Source organism: Poeciliopsis prolifica, unplaced genomic scaffold (assembly GCF_027474105.1).
Source record: "Poeciliopsis prolifica strain line A6 unplaced genomic scaffold, Auburn_PproV2 SCAFFOLD019, whole genome shotgun sequence".
NCBI lineage: Eukaryota > Metazoa > Chordata > Actinopteri > Cyprinodontiformes > Poeciliidae > Poeciliopsis > Poeciliopsis prolifica.
Window position 1 is genome coordinate 7,548,387 of NW_026562394.1, and position 25,740 is coordinate 7,574,126.

Genomic DNA, 25,740 nt, shown 5'->3' on the forward strand with positions numbered 1-25,740 from the left:
ATACAAACAAAACAAATGTAAGAGTTGAACACTGAAAGGAGAAGTGGCCTGCAGTCTTGTATGAAAGACAAAAGAGAAATCCTACAACTACTGAAAGTCCATTTTTGTTTTTGTGAAGGAAGTTGTTCTCAGTGTCGTCTTTAGATGTTTTCCTCTCATTTCCTCACATCATTCTTGCTGCAGCGCCACCATAAGTGAGGACAGGAACGGGCTTTTCAAAGGGTTTGGTTTGTTTGACACAGTGCAGCGTGAAAGAGAATCACACCAGCCAGAAATGTAACAAATGTTTCAATTTTGGTCCCCGGTCAAACCGAGTCTACCGGACTATGAGGTGTGGAAACCTCGTAAACCTCTGAGGCCTTCGTAGAACATCTACATTTATCCTGAGATTAAACCACACTGACAAAAATCTGTCTCTGCAACAGGACGTGGGAGTGTGTAACGCCTTGAAAGCAATCTGCAGTCTTTCTCAAGTCTTGCTGGAGCACTTTAAAAGGCAGCCTGTTGCTTGCGAAGGGGTGCGGTCAGATTGAGTTCCTCTGTTAACCACTGGCCACAAACTGAAGCCCGTTTAATCCCAGACCCGAAGGCAGTCCGCTTTCAACCCACGTGCTCTGCATCCTTGGCAAGATGCATGTTGTGGGATCAAAATGAGACCAATCCTGAAGAACATAAATTCTGACTGTCAGCCAGTCCACAAATGATCCACCCTCATATTACTGAGGCTTTCTGAGACACAGATGGGCTTTGTCAGCGCCGGTTGTTTCTGCCCACACAACCTGGTGTAGTAACAAAAAATAAATAAATACAATATGGTTGTAAATAGATTGGAGGTGCAGGATTCATTTGTGAAACTTGTCATTTCAAAAAATATTGCGATTGATCTCCCATGTGATCACAGGCTGCATTGCATTTTGATTAAATAATAGTTCAATCTTTTCAGAATGAAATTCATCGGTCTTGTCCAGTTGTTTGTGTCACGTGATGATGATCCCTTCCTCCCTCTGGTTCCTTCTTCCTTCACTGGAAATATTTGGCAAATATTTTTGGTCTAGATTCAAGTGCAAATATCTTTATGCAGTTGAAATAAGAAAAAACAAACTTACAAGTAACTTTTGAGCACAATTTATGAGCAATATGTTTAACTTGTGATGTGCGAAAAATGGCAGATTATTTACTGGCAATTAGTACTTTTTAAAATCAGTGTCAAGAAATGATTCACTTAAAACAAGCTATAAATCAAGCTGAAAAGCCTCGTCTTATTTCAAGTGTACCAAGTTATTTGCACTAGAAACCACACCAACAATATCAGGAGGAATTAATTTTTTGTAGTGTTTTTTTTAACCCTTATTAGTCACAAGTGTAAAACTGAGAGGTGAGAACAGAAACATGCCCATGGCAGCAGCTCTGTGACACGCTTCTCCTTTGTATGAAGCAGAAAGAGAGCGAGGCAGCCTGCACTTCTTCCTCTTTCTGCCTGCTGTGTGGAGGCTGTCGGCCGCTTCTCGTGTCCTTTCATTTTCACCCCCCGATTTGCTCTGTAGGGCCGAGCGGCAGATATTAATCCTCAGTTGTGGAGCAGAGCACACAGGCTCCAGACAGCCTGCTACTTAACAAGTGAGTGGTTTGCTCAAGATGTCACATGCTGTATGTTTTTGTTGTTGTTTTGATATTCTTTTATTATTATTATTTTAGATCAAAAATTGGTTTGAGTTTGGTTTTCAAATGTCTGGGGGAGGAAAAAGTTTGAACTTGACATAATGAGTAAGACAGTCTGGGAAAACATCGGCAGTAGATGTTTTCAGCTTGATTTCTGACTTTTCTGGCAGCTCGTCTCTGCCGCTTCTCCAAAAGCGAAATAAGAGCTACGCACAACTTTTAGGAACAGTGGCATACAGCAGATAATGTTATTTACACCTTGCTGCAATAATATTAATTTTCTATGTTAATTTTTTTTTTTTTTTTTACTAAGTCACCTACTGTCATGAACTGAATGTAGCATCGTCATACTTAGTAACCGCTCAAGATGTTTAAGAGAACATCAAACTATCTTTAAATGCCTGATTAAAAACCACAACAGGAAAGCAGCTAATTTTGCAACCACAGCTTTGCAGGACTGCTGTTTCTCCTTTGATCAGCATGATAGCTGTAGTTTTTTTGAGATGTGCAAGCATATTGACAGGATGTATGTTGTTTTACAAGTAGAGCTCCTGGTTGTGGGTGCATGTGTTCGTCTTTACTGCTTATTTGAACCATGCTGACATGAAATGAGTGTTTGAAGTGGTAGGAGTACTTGGTTGCACTGCTGTAGAGTCTAAGTTAAACAAGCATTGTAGCTGATTTATAAAACTACTATATATGTGTATAATAATTATTAATATGTTCTACTTATTGCTTTGCAGTTGCTCTGAAGGTTAAAATTGCAGACTGTGGAAAAATAAACTCTGGATAACAAATTGGAACATAGTTGTGTTCAATTTTACTTTTTCTGTTTAGGTGTGTGTGTGTGTGTGTGTGTGTGTGTGTGTGTGTGTGTGTGTGTGTGTGTGTGTGTGTGTGTGTGTGTGTGTGTGTGTGTGTGTGTGTGTGTGTGTGTGTGTACAGAAGCAGCTTGCAAAACCATTTTTTTTCTGTCTCTACTGCAGAAAAAAAATCTAATGATCTATAAAAAATTTAATGATCTATAGCAAGAGATGAGGTGACACTTTGTGTGTGAGAGAGGGAGGAGTTTTAAAATATTATTTTAAAACTAAATGGATACGGAGTGTATCATCAGATACTAGCAGCAGGTAGCCTTACAAAAAGTCTGTTTTTCCCCAGAAACTTTTGCCTTAACTCTAAGATTCTCAACATTGGAACGCCTGAATTTTGAGTGCTCCTCCTTCAGCAACAACGTCCACAGTGAAGAGTGTTGTTCCTACTAACTTATTGAACTGGTTGAAAATAATTGCATTTCTGACAGCCTTTCAGTGAAGCTGAAAAAGGCTATGTGTGAGATTAATACCTTACTTCAGAAACATTTGCACAGTTGATGTTGTGCATCCACAAACTTTCTTTTTAAATGGGTTTTCGAGTCAGATGGAAAATCGAATGGTTGTTTTGTGAAAAATACCAACTTTTGAGCCTTCTGAAATTGGTTCCACTGGCAACCTTCATTTATTTCTGTAAATAAATATATATTCAAAATGTGTATAAATAACTTCCCTTTTTTCTTTTCCCTCCTCTCTGTAGTGTCGTCCATAAAACTGCTCCAGCACTTTGTCCCATATTCAGCCTACCATTTAACCTGCTATTTTTAGCAGTAATTAAGACAGATGACTACCTATGACTTATTTCACAACCACAAATTATGCTTGCCTTTATATGAAGTTTGGATTTTCTTTAGAGCAGGGTCGATGTTCAGGATTTTACAAGTCATGTTCAAAGCCATGCCTTTTTTTCTGCCTGTGAATTTTTTATATTTTTTTATCAGATTGTAAAAAATGTAGTCCAGTCTCTCTTTCTAGATTTCTATTGTCAGCTAAATGGCGATCAGTTTCTCATCTAAACTTTTGCGTCGTTCAAGAGATGAGAACGGAGCCTCACTGATTGAGGTTTCACAGCTTGTAGGTCGTTGGGAAATAAATGGGACACCATTCTGGCTCCTGAGAATCGGACATCCGCAGTGCAATATGGCGAGGTCACAGAATGTAGCCCGCAGTGGCCAAAAGAGGTGAAGCCAAAGAGCTTTTTTTACTCTCAAAGCTGCCAGGTTAGCTTTGATCGTTCTGTTTTTTTTTTTTTTGTTGTTTTTTTTTTTGTGAAAAATATAAATTCAGTATCCGGAACGATAACATCTCAAATCACAACTTTTCTGTTTGCCCATGTTGAGATCAGAGCAGGTCAAACTTGTGCCCGGCAGTAAAACTCATATGAAATGACCTGAGACGAGGTTGTTGGACTGCCTTCTCAGGCAGGAGTTAGTCACAGGATAATGCCCCGAGAAGTCCTGAGGATCATCTGATGGGCCAGAAGAGAAACACATGCTCTCACACAAAACACTGAGGACAATCGGCAAGCCCTGAAACTCCTCTAAACTTTTCTGTAAACACTGGCACAAAAAATTAACAGACTCTTTCACAAAGTGTTTGTAGCTTTATCATCTTATGACCTGTATGTCATGCGTATACCAGCAATATTTCTAGACGAGAAGTAAAATATTAAACTTGCTATCCTAGTTCTGTAACTGCAGACTACATCCTCCATCTTCTCATAATGCATTATTTAAAAAATGAACACAATCTTGTGTATCCTTGCCAAAGGATACACAAGATTGTGTATCCTTCAGTATCACTTAAAAGGATATTTTTATTATACTTTGTCTTTAACTATGTTCAGATTTGTATGCAGCGGCTTTTATACTGATTGATGTGCTGAAAATATGAAATAAGTATGAAAAACACAAAGCTACTAATAAAGCAGTAAAGATTAATTTAGTGACTAGAAGATCAGAAGAAATATTACGAGAACAGAAACTTAGAGACGATGGTTGGCCGATGCTATTTTGTGGTACTATTATTATGATGATAAAAATTATTATTTTAAAACATACATATTTTTGAGGTATGTATCACCATTTTTAGCCCCACAAACAGAAATACTACTACAGAAAACTTCCCATTTGAAAAAGGCTTCTTCAGGATGCCACTTACTTAAACAGGTGGGATTTATTTCACTGAATGGCACACAGTAACTAACATTTAATTATATTTTCCAACTCACTGATATTTATTCATAATCTTGTGAAATGCAAAAATGGGAACGATAACATTTCCAACGATGCTTTCAGTTTTGCTTTTCATTTGACATAACGAATGATAATTCTTAACATACGAGGTTTTCCACAATAAAAGATGCAGTAGATGCCCAGCCCTATTAACATCCAGCCATCCTTTAATTTCTATCACCGTTGATTCTCCAGCGTCATTGGGCGAAAGGCGTTGAACACCCTGGGCACCGACAGGACTAACAACCTTGCATGCTCACACTCAGACCTGAAGGATGCCTAAAAATACATCCAGTATTTTCAGCCATCCTTTTTTTTTTTTTTTTTTTTTTTAAATGATCATGACTCTGAAGAACTCTCTAGAATGGTTCAGGCATGTTTTGTTCAGCTTTTCATCTCCAGATATTCACTCAAAATACACGTTTTGGTGCAGATAATCAGAAGTAAATGACAGTGCTTCTTTATAATGCTTCATAAGTGTGCGGTTGACTTATAAACCCGTGTGTGTGTGTGTGTCACGTAACTGGTCTATCATGAATTATCCGGTTGCCTCAGGAGATCAAGTTGCTAAAACCCTAATCAATAAATCAGCCTGGCCACAGGGAACAACACAGGAGGCATGCTCATGTTTAAGTGCCCTCCTGTTCTCCCCAGATGAAGGCTTTTCCTTGAAACATAAAGCGCAGACACGCTGACCACATCCTGCTAGGGATGGAAACACAAACCCCTCATTGTGTGGCTTTTTAAAAACATATATTTTTCAGAAAGATAACCGTTATGGCCTCAGCCATCTGCTTGCCTACTTGCTACTTATGTGCATGTTGTGTCAAGTCTTGGTACGTTCCTCCAAGTTTGAGCAAATTAGATAAGAGAGGCTGTTCCTTTACCTTCCTCTGTCAGGAAGCGGTTCAATGGTGTTACTTATTAAAGCGGCTCTTCGTCTGTGTATTTTGGAACAGCTGAAAATGCCACAAGACGGTGTTGCTACCTTATAGGTTAGTTGTCCCTATTCTTCTGTGCTTCCTATTGGCATTGTGTGCTCCAAACCTGGATAATTATATAACAATATTTAAAGGAAAAAAGTTATTCAGCTTAAAGGGGAGAAGTCTGTTTTTGCTAGGATAATCATTAAACAAGCTCAAGATAGAATCGATTAGGACAAAAGTCACTAAGCACGGTGGTAAAAATGAAATATAGAAATGCTAAATATAGCCTTTCTGCCTCCAAACAGGCAGCCATGCTTAAATCGGGCGCCACCAAGGGAGGGCTGCCCAAGCCGGGGCTCCAGGAGCGGGTAAGGCAGGCCTCCTTGACCTCCCCTACCTCCACCTCTGCAGCCTGGAGGAGCTCCAGATCTTCCAACACGCTGGCCTCAGACCAGCGGCTCAGCAAGGTGAGTCACTGCAACCAGGTGTAATTTAACCTGAAATTAAATTTATTCAGAAGATTGTTACAATCGAACTAGAACTCATGACTGTCACATTCCTTTAGTGCACATTTGACCATTTGTAGCAAAGGATGCAGCTAAAAAAACATGTGAAAAGATCCCATCCCTTTCTGCTTGACATGACATCAATACAGTGTAGGGATGATTTATTGACTATATGTGTATTTTTTTAGATTAGCTGATTAATAATTGGATGCAAAATGTTTTATAAACAGAATTTTGGTACGTGATGAGTTCTGGGTAACGCTTCATAAGTGTAAGGTTGAAGCTGTTGAAGGTGTACGGCTCTTATATTAAAATGCTATTGGGCAGTATTAAAAATATTTAAAAAATATAGCATATATATTTTTAATGTAACATCTAAGAAAATTTATTTTAAATTCAAAATGTATACATTTTTGAATAATCTTTGGCTTAATTACTGCTTTGAATTTTTAATTCTGTATACTCCAGTGAAGGATTAATTGATTACTAATTCAGTTGATCATTATTTCAATAACCGATTCATCAAAATCATTTCAGCCCTATTATGATGTTCCTTCACTAATGTTGTCTAACAAACATCTGAAGCCTTCACAAAACAGCTGGATTTACACTCAGATTGATCACACTTATATTTGCAAATTAGGAGACTTCGACAAGCATTTGGATTTATTTAAGGAGTAGACGCGTATAATGTTGGCACTAACCTGACGTGTGTGTTTGTAGCTGAAAAGGGCCAGCAGTGACGATGCCTTGACGAAGCCGGCCCTCGGAGCCGCAGCCGCCGGCTCCCGGATGAAGAAGACCGTCACTACTGGAGCAATCTCTGACCTGGCAGAGGCCCGGCCTCGCAGCCTTTCAGGTAGGCGCTCTGCAGCTTCTGGCTCAGCTGGTGAAGTGACCACATGCCGCCACTAGGGGGCCACAGAGCGCTGCGCAGAGGCGCAGCTGGCAACAGGCTGCCTGAAAATGACTTTATTTATCTTTTTCTCTAGTTTTCTTGTTTGCGCTTGTTTGTTAGTGGGATTGAGGCTCCTTTGAGGAAGTTCTTGCCTGAAAAGTATTAATGAGCCATTTTATAATTTAAAAGTGACAGAATGTTTTAATGACAATTGATGGAGACTTTATTTTTACACTTAGTAGTTGGAATTTATGTACAATAGTTTGTCTTTCTTTTTACTTATCCATTAGCACCAACTTTAGTGGTTTCCTTGGAGATTTAATGACGTCTTGAATCAGCTTATTCCATCCATTATCCTACATGCCTATACTGGAGCCTAATCGAGCCCTAATCATGACGAGCAATAACCGTGTCATGATTAGGGCTCAAATGATTAATTGTGATTATTGAAATAATTGTCATCTACTTTAGTAATCAAATAATCATTAGCAACAGTATACAGATTCTGAAACGGGGTATTTTCTGAAAGAACAACATGCCAAGGGCAGTAATTAAGCCAAAACTGTAAGATAATATTACACATTCTACACCTTCAAGTGAAAATTCTGCAGAATGTCAATATTTTTATTTGATTAATTGTCCCAATAATCAATAGAAAACACATTCATAAAATCATGTGTTTTACAAGCCTAAATATGAATAGTCCTTTAAGAAAAATTTAACATCCATTGATTGTCGGCGTAACATTTTATTGGATGAGCTAAAACTAGTAGAAGACCTGGTTAAATCTGGTTAATTTTCTATTTAGTGAAATCAAGGAAGCTGGAGATTAGGAGGTTGTTGGTGCATCTTTTCAAAGAACCCTCAACGTGTTGGAAATCTTTGTTTATGCTGCCCGATTCCCAGGATGCTTTTCTGCTCGACCTTTTGTTCTTTTAAGGAATTTTTTTTTTCACTGCATGACAAAAGGCTGTGGAGGAATCAGGAAACCGCAGCCAACTCCTGCTCTCGCTCCTTTTACACTAAAATAGACCCCGATCAACTTTCGCTGGATTGTGCTCTAATTAACAACAGGTCAGGTTTTCACACCCGAGGACCAGAACAAATTCCTGCTTTGTGCAATTCATGCTAAATAATTAAAGTTGACATCCTCTTACTGACCTAGATTTCCAGAAAATTGCTGGTAGTCTACCAAAATTACAGCTATAAACCCCCCTGTGTCTTGTATCACATTGGTTAATATATTAATGATAAATTCACTCCATTAATGAACTTTTTTTTTGCATTGCTCAAATTGACACAACACCCTTAAGCTTATTCCAATCCTGAACAAAACTACAAGGCGGGTTTAAACAAATTTTACAAATTTTCCTTGTAGCATCCCTCAGGCAAACTGCGCTGCTTTGCACCTGGTGTGGGAAAGGCAATGAACGATCGCCACTGCGCATCCAGACATATGAAGCCAGACAGTGAGTGGATATGTCAAGTCAGTCTGAAAAAGCAAGCAAAGTGAAGTGTGAAAAATGCGACGTGGCACCTGAAAGAGTGGCAGCGGTTAACCATGTGTGCAAAGTTTGACGGCCATTATGGGGCCTCGTGTTTTAAATGCCAAACATGGGAGTCTGAATTTATGGTTGCTAGAAGTCCTTAAGTGGGAAATGACATGATTTGAATATACAGTGGGGTGATTGATGAGATCCGATACATTCCAGAGAAACTTTCAACCATCAATCAAATCTCGCATGCAAAGCATTTCAAAATTTCACAGATCAACAGTTTTGGATTTAGTAGCAGAATTTATTTTTAGGTTTCTTTGGTGATATTGCAGGGTTGGTTTGAAACACTGCTGGTTTGGAGTGACGTTCCAGACTCCAAACCAGCTAAAATGTTATCAAGTACTCCAAGCAGAGGTGGGTTTGTGTTTGTATAATCACTATATAGCAAGTGTTATGTTCATTAAGTCTCATTTGGATGTTGGCAAAAGTCTTCATACTCCCTGAACATCTTCACATTTTGTCTTCAGTGCATCATTTTGGGATTTTAATGAACCAACACAAGTTTAATTAAATTTTGAAGTTTAAGGGCAATTTCATATAATTTTCCATGTTTTCTTTAATGTAAAATTCCTCTTTGATGAGAAGATGCTAAAGTGTTTAAAATTTAAATGAATAATTTCGCAAGTCTCTGTCATCATCTAGCTCAAAGAAAACATTTTACTCTATTTTTGTGAGTTGTTGCTGTCATTTTAGGGCTGAAAGGTTGTGAACACCATCTTAAGATCCTTGGCTGCCGCCATGCGTGCACACAGCCTGAGCCCTCCCTCGCCTGCCCTCACAGCAGGCTCTGCTAATGAGTTCAAAACTGTTATTTTTGCTAATGGAGTGTTGCTCCAGTTCCATCTGGCGCTTTACCGACTCTGCCCTCCTGCCAGACAAAGAGTTAAAACCCAGCCCCGCACCGATGACTTATTTAAAGCACTTCGTCAATAATTCAGGGGGTCTTTCACTCAGGGAGGAGTCCCTGCGGAGCACGCAGAGAGAAGCAACAGAACAGAAGAAACGTTCCTGGTGCAGAAATGAAAAGTCTCTTTGGTATGACCGCGGGGCGCACGAAACTGGATAAATGTGTTCTTCATTGATGGGTGCTTGCTTTCGCCGTTGTTCAATCGATTTCCTCTCGCTCTGATCATCGATGTTTGTGTGAACTGAACAAAGAAGCCCTTCACTCATTTATTTCTCCGTCTGATCTGATCTATTACGCTCACTGACGTACGTTTAAATCTTTTATAAAGATCCATACGGCACATCCTATTCAGGCTAGGAAAAAGGTACATGTCAAAATGTTAGACTATCGTGGAAATTTAAAAGGTAATAGGTTCATTCATTAAAGAGCAGAACATGCCAACCCTTTATTGTTTGTAATGTTTGAGGATTAAGGCTCAAACCCAAAATTTATTCTCAGAAAATTAAATTTTCTATAATAATTTTCACAAGGTATTGTTGAAGTATAAATGTCAAGTCATGCGTAGAAAATGGAGTGGAAGGAAAAAGTACGATTGGAAACGGAGGTCAAGCTTGACACAATAAGCAATTAATCACATGATAAATTAAAATAATCTTGATGATTTCCATTCTGATTATTAGTCAGGAGTAAGGTGGTTGCAGCTCTACCCTGTTTTACTTGTATGCCATTGTTTGGGAGGCACAGAAAGAACGACAGCGATGTTCCCTGAGTTGCTCATATCTGTCAGATAAATTAGCCGCTTGTGACTCAATCCACTGAGAGGCCTCAGCCTGCACAAGCACTCAGGCTTGATAAATAGACACTCAGTCAGCGGCTAATACGACATACATGTTTGGACTGCAGACGGACGCAGAAATGATTCCATCACAATGCGTCCTGTATAACGCCTCCTGTTCTGGCTTGTGTACAATTGAACGGTGTAATTCACTATTACGCTATAATCCTGTTTATAGTTGCTCCTAATTAACCCCTGGTGTGCAGCTTAGTGTGTAAAATGTTTATCTGGGTGAAGCATATCTTCTCTACAATATGAGAAATGTTTGTGGTTAAATATAAAAGGGGCCAATGAGTGGATTGTAAATGTATCTGGAACAAACTTGGAAAGAAAACCTTCACAGAAAACTTAAAATGTTGTGGCCACACAGAAGTCTCTGAAAGACAGAGACTGCAATGGTCTTACCAGGTCTGCAAAGAGATGGACATCCTGTGGTGAGGAGAATTCCTAGATGGATTATAGACGTGTTTGTTTGCTGAGGAGGATGTGCTTCTCACAACAGGAGAGGACAATATGGAAAAGCAGCAGCAGCTTCTGCATCAGACAAGAAAAGACCTGGAACCAGAACATGCTCTTGTTATAGAGAGAGATTCATATCCGGTCTACTTAGGGTTGGATTTTGGAACTTTTAAAGGCTCTTTTAGTTAGAGCATTTTAAGTGAATAATATTAGATAAATGAATAGCTGTTAAGCCTCTTGAGAGCATTTTATTTACTTTCATGTCAGTATTTGTTTTTCAGAAGCTGAACATCTTTATTTCAACTTCTGTTTTCCAGTTATTTCATTATCATTCTACCAATATTACTATTTATTTATGTGGCATAACTTTTGAAAATTTGCTTTTATTAAAGAGCAACTTGAATTTAAAAGGTATAGCTAATTACCCAGTGAGTTTCTGCATGTTAGATTTGGGTTTTTGAAAACCAGCAGTGTTGGTTCTTAATTTGATTCATTCATCTGTGTCAAAAGCAAAATAACAATACATATACGTAACATTGCCATTAGTACAATAGTCAAAATTTTAAATGAACTTAGCAGTAGTAGAAATAAAGTTGGCTTTTCTGTTTTTGATTAAAACCGTTTTTGAAGTTTTCTCAATTGAGGATGTCCAAGCATCCTCAAAAAGTCATAATTATCTCATCTAAAAATAAAGCCTGAAATTTTCTTAAATGTAAGTTGGCCTTAAAGATGTTAATCACAGTTCTTAATGTTTTTTTTTCTTGCTGGACTTTTGTTCAGGCAAAAATTGGAGTGGCACCCAAACATCTTAATTTATCTGTGACTCAAGGTGGCTGAGGCTATCAGAAACTAGCTGCTAATATGAGGTTTTTTTCTATCCGTCATGGAGAGTAATTGCAATTTATCACTTGTTGGCTGGATGACTTTTGTCTTTGACATTGACTGCCTTCTATTGCCAACCAAAGATTGACACTAACGGGGTTAAGGATGTAGAAAGCAACACAAAATAGGTCATTTTTCTTGGTACAGGTCTTAAATTTCATTCACAATGGTCAGAAAGGTCTTAAAAAGTCTTGCATGTGAGTTGGTGGAATCTGTGGAAACCCTGTCAGTTACTGAACTGCACTGATCACTTGGCAAAAATCCAAATCCTGGCTTTTTTTTTCTCTATCATCCTGTACATCCAGAGAGGTGGGTCACCTCCGCTCACCTCATCCTGGTGAGAGTAAACTGGCTGACGGCAGTGGGAGGAGGTGTGTGTGTGTGCATGCATGCATTTGTGAGAAAGCCACTCCTCTTCTGAGCTGAACCCAGTCATCACAGCAATAATGAAGCGCACACAAGGCTGCTGCATGCCGGAGTGACATACTGTCACCACTCTGGAGGACAAACACAATCACACACATTCATACACGCTCACACGAACTGACGCTACACGCTGCCTGCCTCCTCACACATGCCCACACACACACACACACACACACACACACACAGTCCTAGAGAGACGAGGAGAAAAGCGGTGAGGACCAGAGGGAGACGAGGATTTTTCCATCTTTTATGGCTTTTGTCGACATGTGACGAACTGGAGGTGATTGTGAGAGGAGACGACGGTCCGGACACTGACACACACACACGCCTCTCCCCCCCTGCAGTCTCAGATTCTTGGATTAGTCTGCCTCTCTGTAGTGTGTGGGAGTCAGGGAGTGGATCAACATGGGAAACCAAGCAGGGAGACTGGAGGAGACGGAGTCAGGTCGGATTCTTGTGTCTTAAAATTGCTCGTTTGTCTCTCAGTGTGTGCGCGCCAGTTTGCTCGTGTAAAACAACAGAATACAACAGAGCTGAGCTAATCTCCTGTCATGTCTGAGTGTTTCGCTGGAAGACAAGTTCTGATTAATGGCATCCTACAGGACGCACGCTAACAGAGCGCAGGGACCACTCTCCCTGCGCTCGGAGAAAACATAGTTTTTCATGCAGTCCTTCCGTTGGTATTTGTGCAAACAAGCCGACACATTTTGTGTGCGTTGGTGTGTTTAAACATGCAGTAGGTCTGAATGCGCACCTGTGTGCCCACTATAGTAGTCTAGGGGAGAGAAAGCGCTGAGTTGGGTTTACTGTAAGCATGAGGGCACCTCACAGGAGGAGATGCTATCATCAGTCTCACATTCACATCCCTCCTCTGCCCCGAGCGCCGAGATTTCCATTTCAAAGTGACTCTGAACTGCACTCGGCAGCAGCTTTTAGTTTTACCAAGGGACAAAAGCAGCCACGCTCTTCTGCAGTTTTCTAATCTCTGCTGAGTCGGACAACCTAGAACATTTGCTTATTAAACATCTTTTGGTATGTATCAGTTGGTTTAAAAAAAACAAAAAAAAAAAACAAGCTGCATCCATGCAGGGACGGGTGAAGCTGGAGGATGGAGCGCTTTTGTTTCAGAAGAGAAGGCAACAATTACAAGCTGTTGCTCCAACACGTTAACTCCTGGTTTATGCTGCGACAGTGACTGTTTTTACTGCAATATCTACACAGCAGATCATTTCTGTTAAACTAATTATTTTCTGATTGCAAAGCAAAATGGCTCGCAGCAGAAAAGAAATAACCTAAGGTAACAGGAATGTGTGGCTAAAGGTTAAGGTTGGAGTTTTCTGTTATCTTTTTTTTTTCTTTCTAAAAAATGTAAATATTTAAACTGTATTTGGTGTGGTGCTTCATGACTCCTAACTTCCTCCAAGATTCTTCAAAATCTTGGAGGAAGATTTTTATCTTTATACTTTATCAATCAGTATAAAGCTCACTAATTGACCTAAAGGTTAAAAATGTAGCCCATTCTCAGTATTTTTATTGACACTCCTGTAAACCAGAATAATCCTTATGTTATATTTAATAAGATTAAAGGCTATGTGTTTTTTTACCTTTATCTTTGTTTGCCGTAGTTGACAATAGCATGATAGAAAACCGTACACATTTTTACATTTTGTTTAAAATGTTCAGTTTTTTATATGTTTGAAACCCTGTTTGTCTGAATTCAGTTTATCTTGGAGGTTGGAGCTCGAACAGTGACACTCGAGTCGAGCGCTTTCTGCCTGCAAGTCAGATAACTAGTGGAATTGGCTCATAGTTTTAGCTCTCACTTCTACATATTTTAGAAATACACATTTCTCTACATTTTGCGCTAACAAGCACAGAAGTATTATGTTCACAAATTGTTTTTACACAAGATACGAACGCAGTAATTATACTGGCAACTTTCACATTTTATGTGTCTGAAAAGCCATGTTGGATTCTCACACACCAGTGCCAATTGCCCATAAACCAATTGATGTTGGTCAATGGCTAATATCTATGTAGAGCAACTCGGCACGTTTCTATTTTCCCAGTTAGAATTCCGATGGAAAATATTTGTTTTTCAACTCAGAAAATTAAACTTTTCTGCACAAAGGTACTTTTATTTTCTGCATTCATGGGGACATTCTCTTCTTCAGCCCCTATTTCTTGAGGTGTGTCAATTTTGGGAACTTTTTTAATTGAATATTCTTTCCCCATTGTAATTCCTGTTTAGCTATCTGGATCTATATCTATCTTGATTTGAGAGACTCAGAAGTTTTTGTTTATTTTTTACACCTAAGAAAAATAAGTGTTTATCCTTGATCTTTGGCTGTTTCTAGTGCAAAGTTGTTTAATTAAACTGCTTGACCTATATAACACTAGAAGAGCAGTGAGATTAGCCACATGCTCTCAACATTAAGCCATCCAGATCATCAAACTTTTTAGGACTGGGAAAAACATTCCTGATGCTGGAAGTAGGAAAGGAAACGTGGGAATATGAGAAAGTGACTTGAATTTGATTGAAGGCGTTATCTCAGAACTGGAAGGCGAAGGAATAAGCCGTCTGCAGCCACGATAAGCAGGTTGTTATCTAAACTGAACCAACTCTGACGGCTGCAGTTGCAGCCCCTCTCCTCTCTTTTCTTCATTTGCACATTAGGAAACGAGGCCAGAGCTTCGGCCCAGCAGGTTGCCGGGTTTTGATTAATTGTCAGTTCGGCACTAGAACTCGCTCATGCCCGTTTTTGTGCAGAGTAAAAAAAAAAAAAAAAAAAAAAAAAGCTCAACAATATTTGCCTAGCAGAGGTTTTGGTCAAAAATGGAAAGCTTTAAATGCTTTCTTGCCTCGGATGATTGATGCGAATTCTTCACTTTAATATTTCAGGATGCTGCCAAGCTCTACTCCAAATGGGTCAATGGCCAATATCAATGCAGCAGGTAGTCATCGCTTGAAAAACATCCAGGGTAAATTTTTAGTCTGATAGTGGGAGAGTAACGTCAAAGCTGCAATATATAACTTTTGTAAATCATTTTTTACTTTCTTTTTACATATTTGTTAAAACTGTCACCATTTTGTGATTAATGTGAAAAATTGAGCAGCTGTTGCTTCTCCCTGTGATCCTACTAACGTCTGAAGAAATGCAGTGCTCCCAGTTAGGAACAACCAATCAGAGCCAGGAGATGGGTCTCAGTACTGGCCATCAAGCTGATGTACACGCTGCTCAATGTGCTAATGGTGGAGAAGCCACTGCTTTTGTCGGTAGTCTTGGTAACTGGCATTCATGGCTGTGGGAAACCAGCTGTAGTGCAGCAGAGACAAAGGGGGAGGGTTTGAGCAGCGTGTGCACAGGATTGATTGACAGAGGAGCTTTACTTTGTTTCTTCTCTCATCCCCAGAGTATTTGTCTCCATCACAACCTGGTGATGGTATAGCTTTGGAGTGACATAGAAAAGAATTTAATTTTAGTTTTTTTTTTTGTTGTTGTTTTCAAACTTCATAACTTCTGACCATCAAAGCATTTTATCACACCAACTTTACCTGAGTAAATGCCAAAAATAATGCAGTTCTAATTTTATCTGTTAACAAAAAAGGCTATTCCAAACAACCTTGGCCTGGTTTGTCACCGTTGAGGGCAACAACAGCCGTCAGATGTTTGTTACAACTGGCAGTCAGTGATTTGCATCAAAATGGAAATTTTGACACACTGTTTTATTTTCTGATTACGAACAGCCTTTTTAAAGTCGATTGGATTTAAGTCAGGACGCTGACTCTGCCACTCCATATTTTTAGGGATCGTTTCCATTTTTTTAGCCTTTTAAAGGTAAACTTGCTGGTGCTTCAGATCATTTTTTTGTTGCATGAATGACATATGCTTGAGCTTAAGGTAACAAACTAAAGGTCATTTGAGTTTTCTTGATAGAAAGTAGAATACATGATTCCTACAAAAACCAAGCAGTCACGAGCAGCAAAGCAGTGCTGGGTAATGTTCCTCTAGTTTTCAAATTCCTGAGAAACACAATGTTATTGGTCTGTATTCCTAATACTAGCTGTAGTATGAGCAACTAGTGGTTTTCTTACTTTTTATGATGACATACCTACCCACACCTAAAACTGGGTCTTAGGACATTCTAATACCCAAATTTAGAGTTTGGAGGTGAATCAAATGCACCATTGGAGCCTATATGAAATCATTATCCGCTTTTTCAGCTGACATTTCGAGGTCAGGATTCACTGTCTATGCCTGACAGTGAAAGCCTCCTGAAGGTTTCTGCTCCTTTTGGCACTGATGTATCGTAGGTGAGCAGTACTTCTGCCAGTCAGAGTGGATTTGCAGTGAAGGACACAACACACAAGTGTCATCACACTGCCACATCAGAGGAAAGTGGCCTGGAGCAGGGATTTATCCAACATCTGATGCCCGGGACGCAGTGAGGAAGTTACTCATACTTTCCGTGTCGGTTAGCAGTTGGTACAGTAAATACAGCGGGATTTTCACAGAGCTTTGTGTTTGCGGAGGGAGGTGTGCTCTGTTTGAATGTCTTGTTTGTGTAATGGAGACCATTGCACTGGACATCAAAGTTGATACATCATAGCTCCCACGTCTCAGCTCATAAAAATCCCTTATTTCATGCTCCGTCAGCCAGGACTGTGATTCCACTTTTAGTGCATACCAAATTCAGCTTATCCTGATGGGGTTTTTATATCTGTCAGCAGCTGGCTGTGGTTCATCTGCAGCTTGGGAATGTGAAATCTGGGCTTTCTGTGGATGCTGTCTGTTGTTCAGGGCTGGATTTATCTTGGGAAGAAGAAGAACCCAAACAAAGATCAGACCACTAACACTTCAGTACTGATACAGTCTTGTTAACATTTGGTTTGCTTTTTTTTTTGTATCGCGGTGGACAAAGACACAGTAAAAAAATTGCCCAATATTGCATGTTGCCCAGTCACAATATCTTATAAATAACTCACGAAGATGAGGATTTTTACTGAATCAGTCATTTCTGTAGTGGTTAAATGATCCTCATGCTACTCAATCACAAGGTGGTTAAAGTCAGCAAAGCATCAGAGGTCAACACTGTCAATAAAAGGTGATATTTATGTCTTCTGATCTGTGAAGATGCTGCATAAGATTATCTCTTGTGAGCCTGATTATATTGAAGTAAATGAATGATTTTGTCTTATGATCTGTAGAAGAGGGGTTGTTTTATATTAAAATGAGGTCTTCATTTGAATCTTTTTAAGTTCTCTTTTTGATCATGCAGCGTATTCTGTCTTATATCATCCTTTTTATGATCAGAGAAATGCCCAACTGTACAAGCCAGCTGTTAATGGTAATTCAAGATTTAGAAATGTGGCCAACAACGATTGAATGGCTTTGTTCGCTTCCTCTGCTGTCACTGCTAACTCTGCAACTCTAAAACGACACAGAAAGTCTTCGTCATCACTTACAACTTCTTCTGTTCGCTGATTGACCCTGTTGAAATTCTATAGGAGGGAATCCAATTCAATGGGAGAAAGCCCAGACTGCTGTAAATGAGGTTTGAATTGAGGAGGATTGCGCAGGAAGGCACTGGCAAGGATAATATTATAGAGGACGTAAAGGCCAAATTCAGAAACAAATTCTTGTCTTTTCTACCATTAGCAGCTATTCGTCATTTATATTAGGAGAAAATGTATCTTTCTCTGCTTATGTGAAGGAGCTGTTGCTATAAAATGCAAAATTTTGCATCATTACAAACCAAGAATTAAAATAATTTGAAGTTGACATTTTAGCTAGTCTTTACTATTCTGTTAGCAATTAGCACAGTTAGCATTACTAATACAGCAGTTTGTCTTTGTATTTCTTAGAGAAAGGATCCTTACCTTCATTCCATTTCCAAATGCCTGCCAACCTTCTCCAGTGCAGTTTGCTCAATAACAAAGGTTGGAAGCACAATAGGATAAAACAGAGCAGCTTTGCTGCATACTGCTCAGCCTTCCTATTATCCAACAATCTTGCTTTTAAATAGCTTCTCACATGTCTGCACTTTCTGACTTTATGTTAAGCAACTCACTGATACTGAAGTTGCCAACTTTGAATCTCCACTCAGTAACAGCATCCACATCAAAGACTGTTGTGGCTCTTTGATTCAGCAATAAGACTGTGTAGTTTTCCTAATCTTTATGTTTGGATTTTAGGTGTCTGACCTTTTGCCGCACTTTGTCTGAGGATAGGAAATAACTGATAAAACCTGCTGGTTATTAAAAGTGCTCGCAAATATAACTGTATAATCACATAGTGAAAACTCCATATGTACAGTTAGGGCCAGAAATATTTGGACAGTAACACAATATTTGTGAGTTGGGCTCTGCATGCCACCGCATTGGATTTGAAATGAAACCGCTACAACAAAATTCAAGTGCAGATTGTAACGTTTAATTTAAAGGGTTGAACAAAAATATGTGATAGAAAATGTAGGAATTGTACACATTTGTTTACAAACACTCCACATTTTAGGAGCTCAAAAGTAATTGGACATATAACATAACCCAAACAAAAAGGTTTTTTCTCAATATTTTGTTGCGAATCCTTTGGAGGCAATCACTGCCTTAAGTCTGGAACCCATGGACATCACCAAACGCTGGGTTTCCTCCTTCTTAATGCTTTGCCAGGCCTTTACAGCCGCAGCCTTCAGGTCTTGCTTGTTAGTGGGTCTTTCCGTCTGAAGTCTGGATTTGAGCAAGTGAAATGCATGCTCAATTGGGTTAAGATCTGGTGATTGACTTGGCCATTGCAGAATATTCCACCTTTTTGCTCTCATGAACTCCTGGGTAGCTTTGGCTGTATGCTTGGGGTCATTATCCATCTGTACTGTGAAGCGCCGTCCGATCAACTTTGCAGCATTTGGCTGAATCTGGGCTGACAGTATATCCGGTACACTTCAGAATTCATCCGGCTACTCTTGTCTGCTGTTATGTCATCAATAAACACAAGTGACCCAGTGCCATTGAAAGCCATGCATGCCCATGCCATCACGTTGCCTCCACCATGTTTTACAGAGGATGTGGTGTGCCTTGGATCATGTGCCGTTCCCTTTCTTCTCCAAACTTTTTTCTTCCCATCATTCTGGTACAGGTTGATCTTTGTCTCATCTGTCCATAGAATACTTTTCCAGAACTGGGCTGGCTTCTTGAGGTGTTTTGGGGCAAATTTAACTCTGGTCTGTCTACTTTTGGAATGATGAATGGTTTGCATCTACATGTGAACCCTTTGTATTTGCTTTCATGGAGTCTTCTCTTTACTGTTGACTTAGAGACAGATACACCTACTTCCTGAGAGTGTTCTGGACTCAGTTGATGTTGTGAAACGGGTTCTTCTTCACCAAAGAAAGTATGCGGCGATCATCTACCACTGTTGTCTTCGTGGACGCCCAGGCCTTTTTGAGTTCCCAAGCTCACCAGTCAATTCCTTTTTCCTCAGAATGTACCAGACTGTTGATTTTGCTACTCCAAGCATGTCTGCCATCTCTCTGATGGATTTTTTCTTTTTTTTCAGCCTCAGGATGTTCTGCTTCACCTCAATTGAGAGCTCCTTTGACCGCATGTTGTCTGGTCACAGCAACAGCTTCCAAATGCAAAACCACACACCTGGAAACAACCCAGACCTTTTAACTACTTACTTGATTACAGGTTAATGAGGGAAAGGCCTTTTGAGTTACTTGCAGCCTTTGGAGTCCATTGTCCAATTACTTTTGGTCCCTTGAAAAAGAGGAGGCTCTGCATTACAGAGCTATGATTCCTAAATCCTTTCTCCGATTTGGATGTGGAAACTCTCATATTGCAGCTGGGAGTGTGCACTTTCAGCCCATAGTATATATAAATTGTATTTCTGAACATATTTTTGTCAACAGCTAAAATAACAAAACCTATGTCACTGTCCAAATATTTCTGGCCCTAACTGTATGTCTTAATAAGGGCATGGAAATTTTCCCAGGGGAATATTTTGCATAATTGATTAACATGCCTCTTGTGTACCAGTAATGGCTTCAAATTGTAAAATATGATGGTTGGTGGATACGTATTGTTTCTCAGATGGCTTTATAATGGCTTGTAAATTTTTTATTTGATGTGGGCAGCCACTATTGTATAGAGAATCTAATAATTTGTGTTTGAGAATGGGTAACACTGCTACTACTACAGGTTTGGTTTCAAATTCATCATCTTGAAAACCGTATAGTTGTATCTGATGCAGATTGGTCATGTGTCCTGTTTATAAGCAGTACCTTCTCATGAAATTAGAATAATTTATTATGTTTGAACAGATAATCTGATTAATTATTGAAATAAGTGGTAACTAATTTAGTAATTGATTAATCATTAACTGGAGTATACAGATGCAAAAAAAAAATACAGTTTTGGCTTTTTTTGCATTTAAGATGGTAAAAAAATCTTTGTTTCTGTGGCATTGTCTCTGCTTCACCTGGATGAAACTCTGTTAAAAAAATAAAATAAAAGTAAAAAAAATCTCCTATGAAGCACCTTTTCCCATCTGATTGTTAATTGGTTAATGTAAAAATTAACCTATTAATCTGTAAATGATCAAGCGTACTTGAAAGGAAATCTGTTATTGCATCTTGGGCAATACAATATTTATTTTCTTATCTTAAAAAAAGAATAGAGTTGTTTATTTGCATCTTTTTAATGTATTTCTAATATTGCAGGAAAAAAAAAACTTGCTTAAAAAATCAGTAAATTGGGCCAGTTCTTCCTAAGTGACTAGTCCATTTTAGCTACTCTATTATGGTACATACAGGTTTTTGTTTATGGTTTTTACAGTATTCATAATGTCTTAATTATGATTAATAATGCTTAGTTATTCTTTATGGTGCCTTCAAATGCAGGGTAGCCATGTTGTTTGGTTTGAAGTTCCCAAAGAAATGATCCATCCATTGATATGTTCTGCTTATCTGAAAAAAAAGGGGAGACGGGTTGAGGACTGAAACGCAGACATTTGTCACATTCGTTACTAACGGAGCATCTGAGGGATTCCCAGGTAAGGAGGAATTTAAAGTCCCTCCAGCAGGTAAAGGGGGAATGATGGCTCTTGACCTCCCACTAGATGGTGCCGCACCTCTCTACGGCTTAACACTGTATAACTCATTTCAAATAATTTTATACGGCATCTTTTATGCTTGGATTTAGGCGACCCATTAAATTGAGAGTTTTGCATTTTGTCTCTAAGTCCTCCTGCTCAGATGAGTTCAGGATTGACAACAAATCACAATACTTGACCTTGTCCACTTGAGGCTCAGACTGACCCCTGAACTGAAGGAAGGAGGCAACCTTTTCCAGTTGAAACCCAGAATTACTGTGAAGGTAATTCCTTGAAGACATGGACAGAAATGCATCTTCAACAAGATGAAGAGCCCAACTTCACCTTAATATTTGGCAACGAACACCTCAAACAAGGGTAGATGGCCTTCAGTAGAGGAAATCGGCTAGACTTCTTGCTAGGAGCTGGGTATGCAGCTCTTCTTTTGGGGATGTAGAGCCTGGAAGGCACAGGAAAAAAAAGTTTGCAATAGTTAAAATTTACCTTGTGTGAATAAGATCTTTTTGTATTCATAAATCACCTTCAATGTGGTGAAATAGCTTCTTATAAACTGTGATATGACGGGGGTTTTATGTTGCAATACAAAGTCTTTTGATGTTTCTAACAACGGAAATCTTTTAATGTTCTATTCAGTAAAGAGATTTTTATGTCCTAACAGTGATAGCTGAATAGTTTTAGTGGCACTTTGGGCCAAGTGGACTTATCTCTGCTCAGTCACTGTTGCGGTCACGCAGGCTCAGCTCTGTCTGCAGTCCTTTCTTTGGTAAGAGGAAAGGAATGCCTGAGAGTCCTAGTAGTTTACCGATGGGCGCCGATTTCACTCCCTGCAACTTTGACTACAGGAAGCCCATGAACACAGACTGTGGTTTTTCTGCTATGTTCTCATTACAAAAATGTTCCCATTACACTTCCACAAACCCAGAGAGGAAGACATGGGAGCGGCGGAGCGCGTTTCCTCAACAGCGTGTGTTTGTCTTCACGATGCCAGTGCGTCATTACAGATGCCAACTTTGTGACACTGGGACCACCTGCAGTCATTAATTCATCATGACTCCTCAACCGTTGCCCTCCCTTCTGTAAAGTGAAGTCTCTCTACACTTTGCTCACAACGCACCCTGTCACCTTTTGACTGGTCGGCATGCTGGCCGCAGCTATCCGGCTGGTGCTGAACGCTGTCCAGACAAAAGGCTCTTGCTGTGATTTGAAAACTCATTTCCATTAGGAAGAATGAAGCCTGTGCAGTGTGACCGAGGACATGACCTTTTATTAAATGAACAAATGCATTTGGGTTACTGGCCTTTAAAAGTTAAGGTAATTATTTAACGTATGGAGCTGCTGTAAATCTGTTTTTGTTGCTAATTCTGTGCTGGCATCAGGAAAAGCTGCTGGTTTCAGACAGCACATGAGTTTATTTGTTGCTCGAAGGGCGCGACTCCTCTGTGAGCCGTGCAGCGACCCAGATTTACTGCCTCGTCGAAGGAGTTACTGAGCCGCGTCATACATAAAAGACTTCACTAAGCTAAACTAATGGTCGCCTGCATTAGTATGTCATAGCCTGGCACCAGAAGGAGAAATATGTCTTTTACAGAGCTGAAGAAAATCATGGTCTTGTTCTTTATTTGGTTCACAATCTAATTTTAATTATTTAGATTGTGAGCAAGTATGTTATCTTAGTCTGTGATAACCTTAAAGTATGACATTTTCAAAAATGTGCTATGTGATGTAAAGGGTTTTATTTCAAACAGAAAAGCCCCATGTATTCCTCCTGCTTGTAGAACCATACCATATATTAATTATTATAGTTAGGCTGGTATTTATAATGTTTACTATGATCTTAATTTTGATAAATAGAGCTATTGTTGAGTCAAGACCAAGATGCTGAGGGAGACCCGACTTACTCCATGAACCAACGAGAGACCATTTTCAAGACCAGTGCTGCAATCATAATAATATAGTTGTTGCTGCCAATGTAAAATAACATGTCAGCAAGCTCGGTTTGCAAACTAACCTACAACATGTGAACTATTTCAGAGCATATTCATCCAGCTAAATGTTAACTGCTGGCAAATTAAATGAAGTTGGGGCAGTAAAATTGTTGAGATTGAGACAAAACTAAGACTAAATATGTAGTCCGAACATTAGTCATCAGGCCAAGACCGAAAAGATGATTTTTGTCATTAGTTAATTTGTTGGAAGATCTTTTAGCTAGCCTGCAACCAGCTGCTTAACATGCACGCAGCTGCTGTCTTACTGTTTAAAACTGTGTCACCAGAGGAGTGATGGTGTTGGTCCTCTGATCCTATGACTGCCTACAATTTTCAAACTTGTTAGTATTTCCAAAATGTCTATTTTGTTAAAATATAAGATTCTCTTTTAGCTATCTAATAAGTGGTAGCAACAGGCAGGGGAGGTGCAGAAAAGGTTAAGCAGTTTAGAACTCCATTATAAGTGAAATTAATAGAAATTAACACATACAAATGATGCAAAGGAAATTTCTTTACTACACTTTTATCCAAAACATTAATATACTTTAATGCCGTTAACCGGTCGATCCCAAATGGTCTTTCACAGGTACAGTTTTGCTTGAATAAATTACTGAAATTGTAATTATAGTTGGTTTTTTTCTTAATCAGGAGAGAATGTACAATAATTTCATGCACCTTGTTCACTTAGGTTTTTATTACCTGGTCTGGTCATACTCTCCTGGGAGTCTTTCAAAGATGGCCCCAGTGCAGCTCCACTGGAGCAATTGGAGGTTAATTGTCTCTTTCACTGCTGTCTTTGCTGTACTGTCATTACAGCTTTTTGTCTCTTACTTTTGCCTTTCTTTAATCCACCACAACCATGTTTTATGTCCTCTGTTTTTCTCTGTTTATGTAAGATCTAATCTCAACTCTTTCTGCTTTCTAATGTGGTTACAGTCTGCATCACAATCTAAATTTCTTGTTTAAATTAATTTAGATTATATTTGGACTTTGTGTCTGTGTAATAATAAAATCTAATCTAATCTAAAAAAAACATTTTTATGACGACTGAAGGTAACATAGTTACTTAATTGTGCTTTAAAATGGGACTATTTATGTTGAATACACATAATACTGTTGCTTTAAAATTTGCTCACTTACTTATGCATAGCTAATAGGGCTGATCTTAATCAGGATGTTTTCTCTATCATTTGGGAACCTGATGACAGCCATGGAAACCGTCTGAGGCGGGCATGAACTGTTGGATATGTCGCATCTCCTGTGGCTTCCTTCACTGCACAGTAAAGAGTAATTTATATCACGGTGCTGATTTAGCTTTTACTCTAGAAGAGTACATAATTTAGCAGCGCACATTGGCCTCATTCTGACACTCAGGATTTTTCTCCCAGTGAATTTCAGACATCAGTGACTATGGATGTTTAATGGCAGCAATTGGCTCTTTAAAGTTTCCCCTGTGGCGCAGCTGCTTCATCCGGATGGCACGCTGTTCAGAACTAGCACAGCCTGGTAAATCTCCTACATAAATCGGTTTGTTTTCTTAAGCTGGTTAGATACATTTACATATTTGTAATGCTTAAAATTAATTAATATGAAGCCCCTCAGTCTGTTGCCACAGTCTCTTAGAGGAATGCTAAACAGCTCTCTGCCCCAGAAATGTGCCAATGTTGGCAGTTCTTGCTTTCTCAGTAAGAGGATGTTCTGCAATGTGTCTATCAGTGACAGACCCCTCCACTGGGGGATAGGATTTTCACTCCAAACTGGGCCATTTGTTCGGGGATTGTGCGCGTGTATATTGTGTTTACTGAAACTGTGTTACCCTGTTGATCAGGAAGATGCTCTGTCTATTTCCTGACACAGCCTGTCTGTCTGCCTCTCGCTTTGTGGGTTTGATGATGATGCGGGAATGTGATGCACGCACACTGCTATCTTTGTCCTGCTTTAGCTGCTTTGTGCCTGAATGCTCCACGTGCGCAGCGACCGCTGTCATCCTTTGAAACAAGCGCTTCCCTTGTGTCGGTGCTGCTGTTTGCTGATGGTCCCTAAAACAAACAATACAGTATTTTCAGGCAACATTCAGCTCATGCCAGGCGTCAGTAAATACTCTTTATGTTTCAGAGGGCTCTGGAAAAGGTTTCATCCTCGTGACCCACATTGATGCTTTTTGAAATGCCAAAGTTGAGCTCTTCTATAGTCATGAATGACAGCAACACACACAACCAGGCAGATGTGATGCTGTCTGAATGGAGAACAATCTGTGACTGGGCCACAGAGATCCTAGTGCTGATTAATGCAGCTATGAATGTGACAAACTCTCTATTCATGACTCCTGCATAGCTGAACGCTGATACTAATAATCTTTTGTTTTCAGTGTCAGAACGTTCTTGAAAGTTCCCAAAACCTCATTTAAGAATAGTGGCAGATTATTTTAAGGAGATCTTGAATAGTTTATGTAACGGAGAAAAAGAAAATCGCACATGTATCTGAT

The 25,740-nt window shown here is 39.3% G+C and overlaps 1 protein-coding gene across 3 annotated transcripts in view; it reads left to right on the forward strand.

Annotated features, from left to right (window-relative positions):
• Positions 1–25,740, forward strand: part of specc1 (sperm antigen with calponin homology and coiled-coil domains 1) — an 81,263-nt gene that overhangs the window by 12,107 nt on the left and 43,416 nt on the right. The window contains exons 1-3 of one of the 3 annotated variants that reach the window (XM_055043503.1): positions 1,578–1,617; positions 5,997–6,158; positions 6,921–7,056. In XM_055043503.1, coding sequence (XP_054899478.1) covers positions 6,003–6,158; positions 6,921–7,056 — 292 coding nt within the window. In that variant the 5' untranslated portion in view covers positions 1,578–1,617; positions 5,997–6,002. Of the gene's footprint in view, positions 1–1,577; positions 1,618–5,996; positions 6,159–6,920; positions 7,057–12,192; positions 12,606–25,740 lie in introns of those variants that run through there. The other 2 variants (XM_055043502.1, XM_055043504.1) reach the window with 2 other exon arrangements.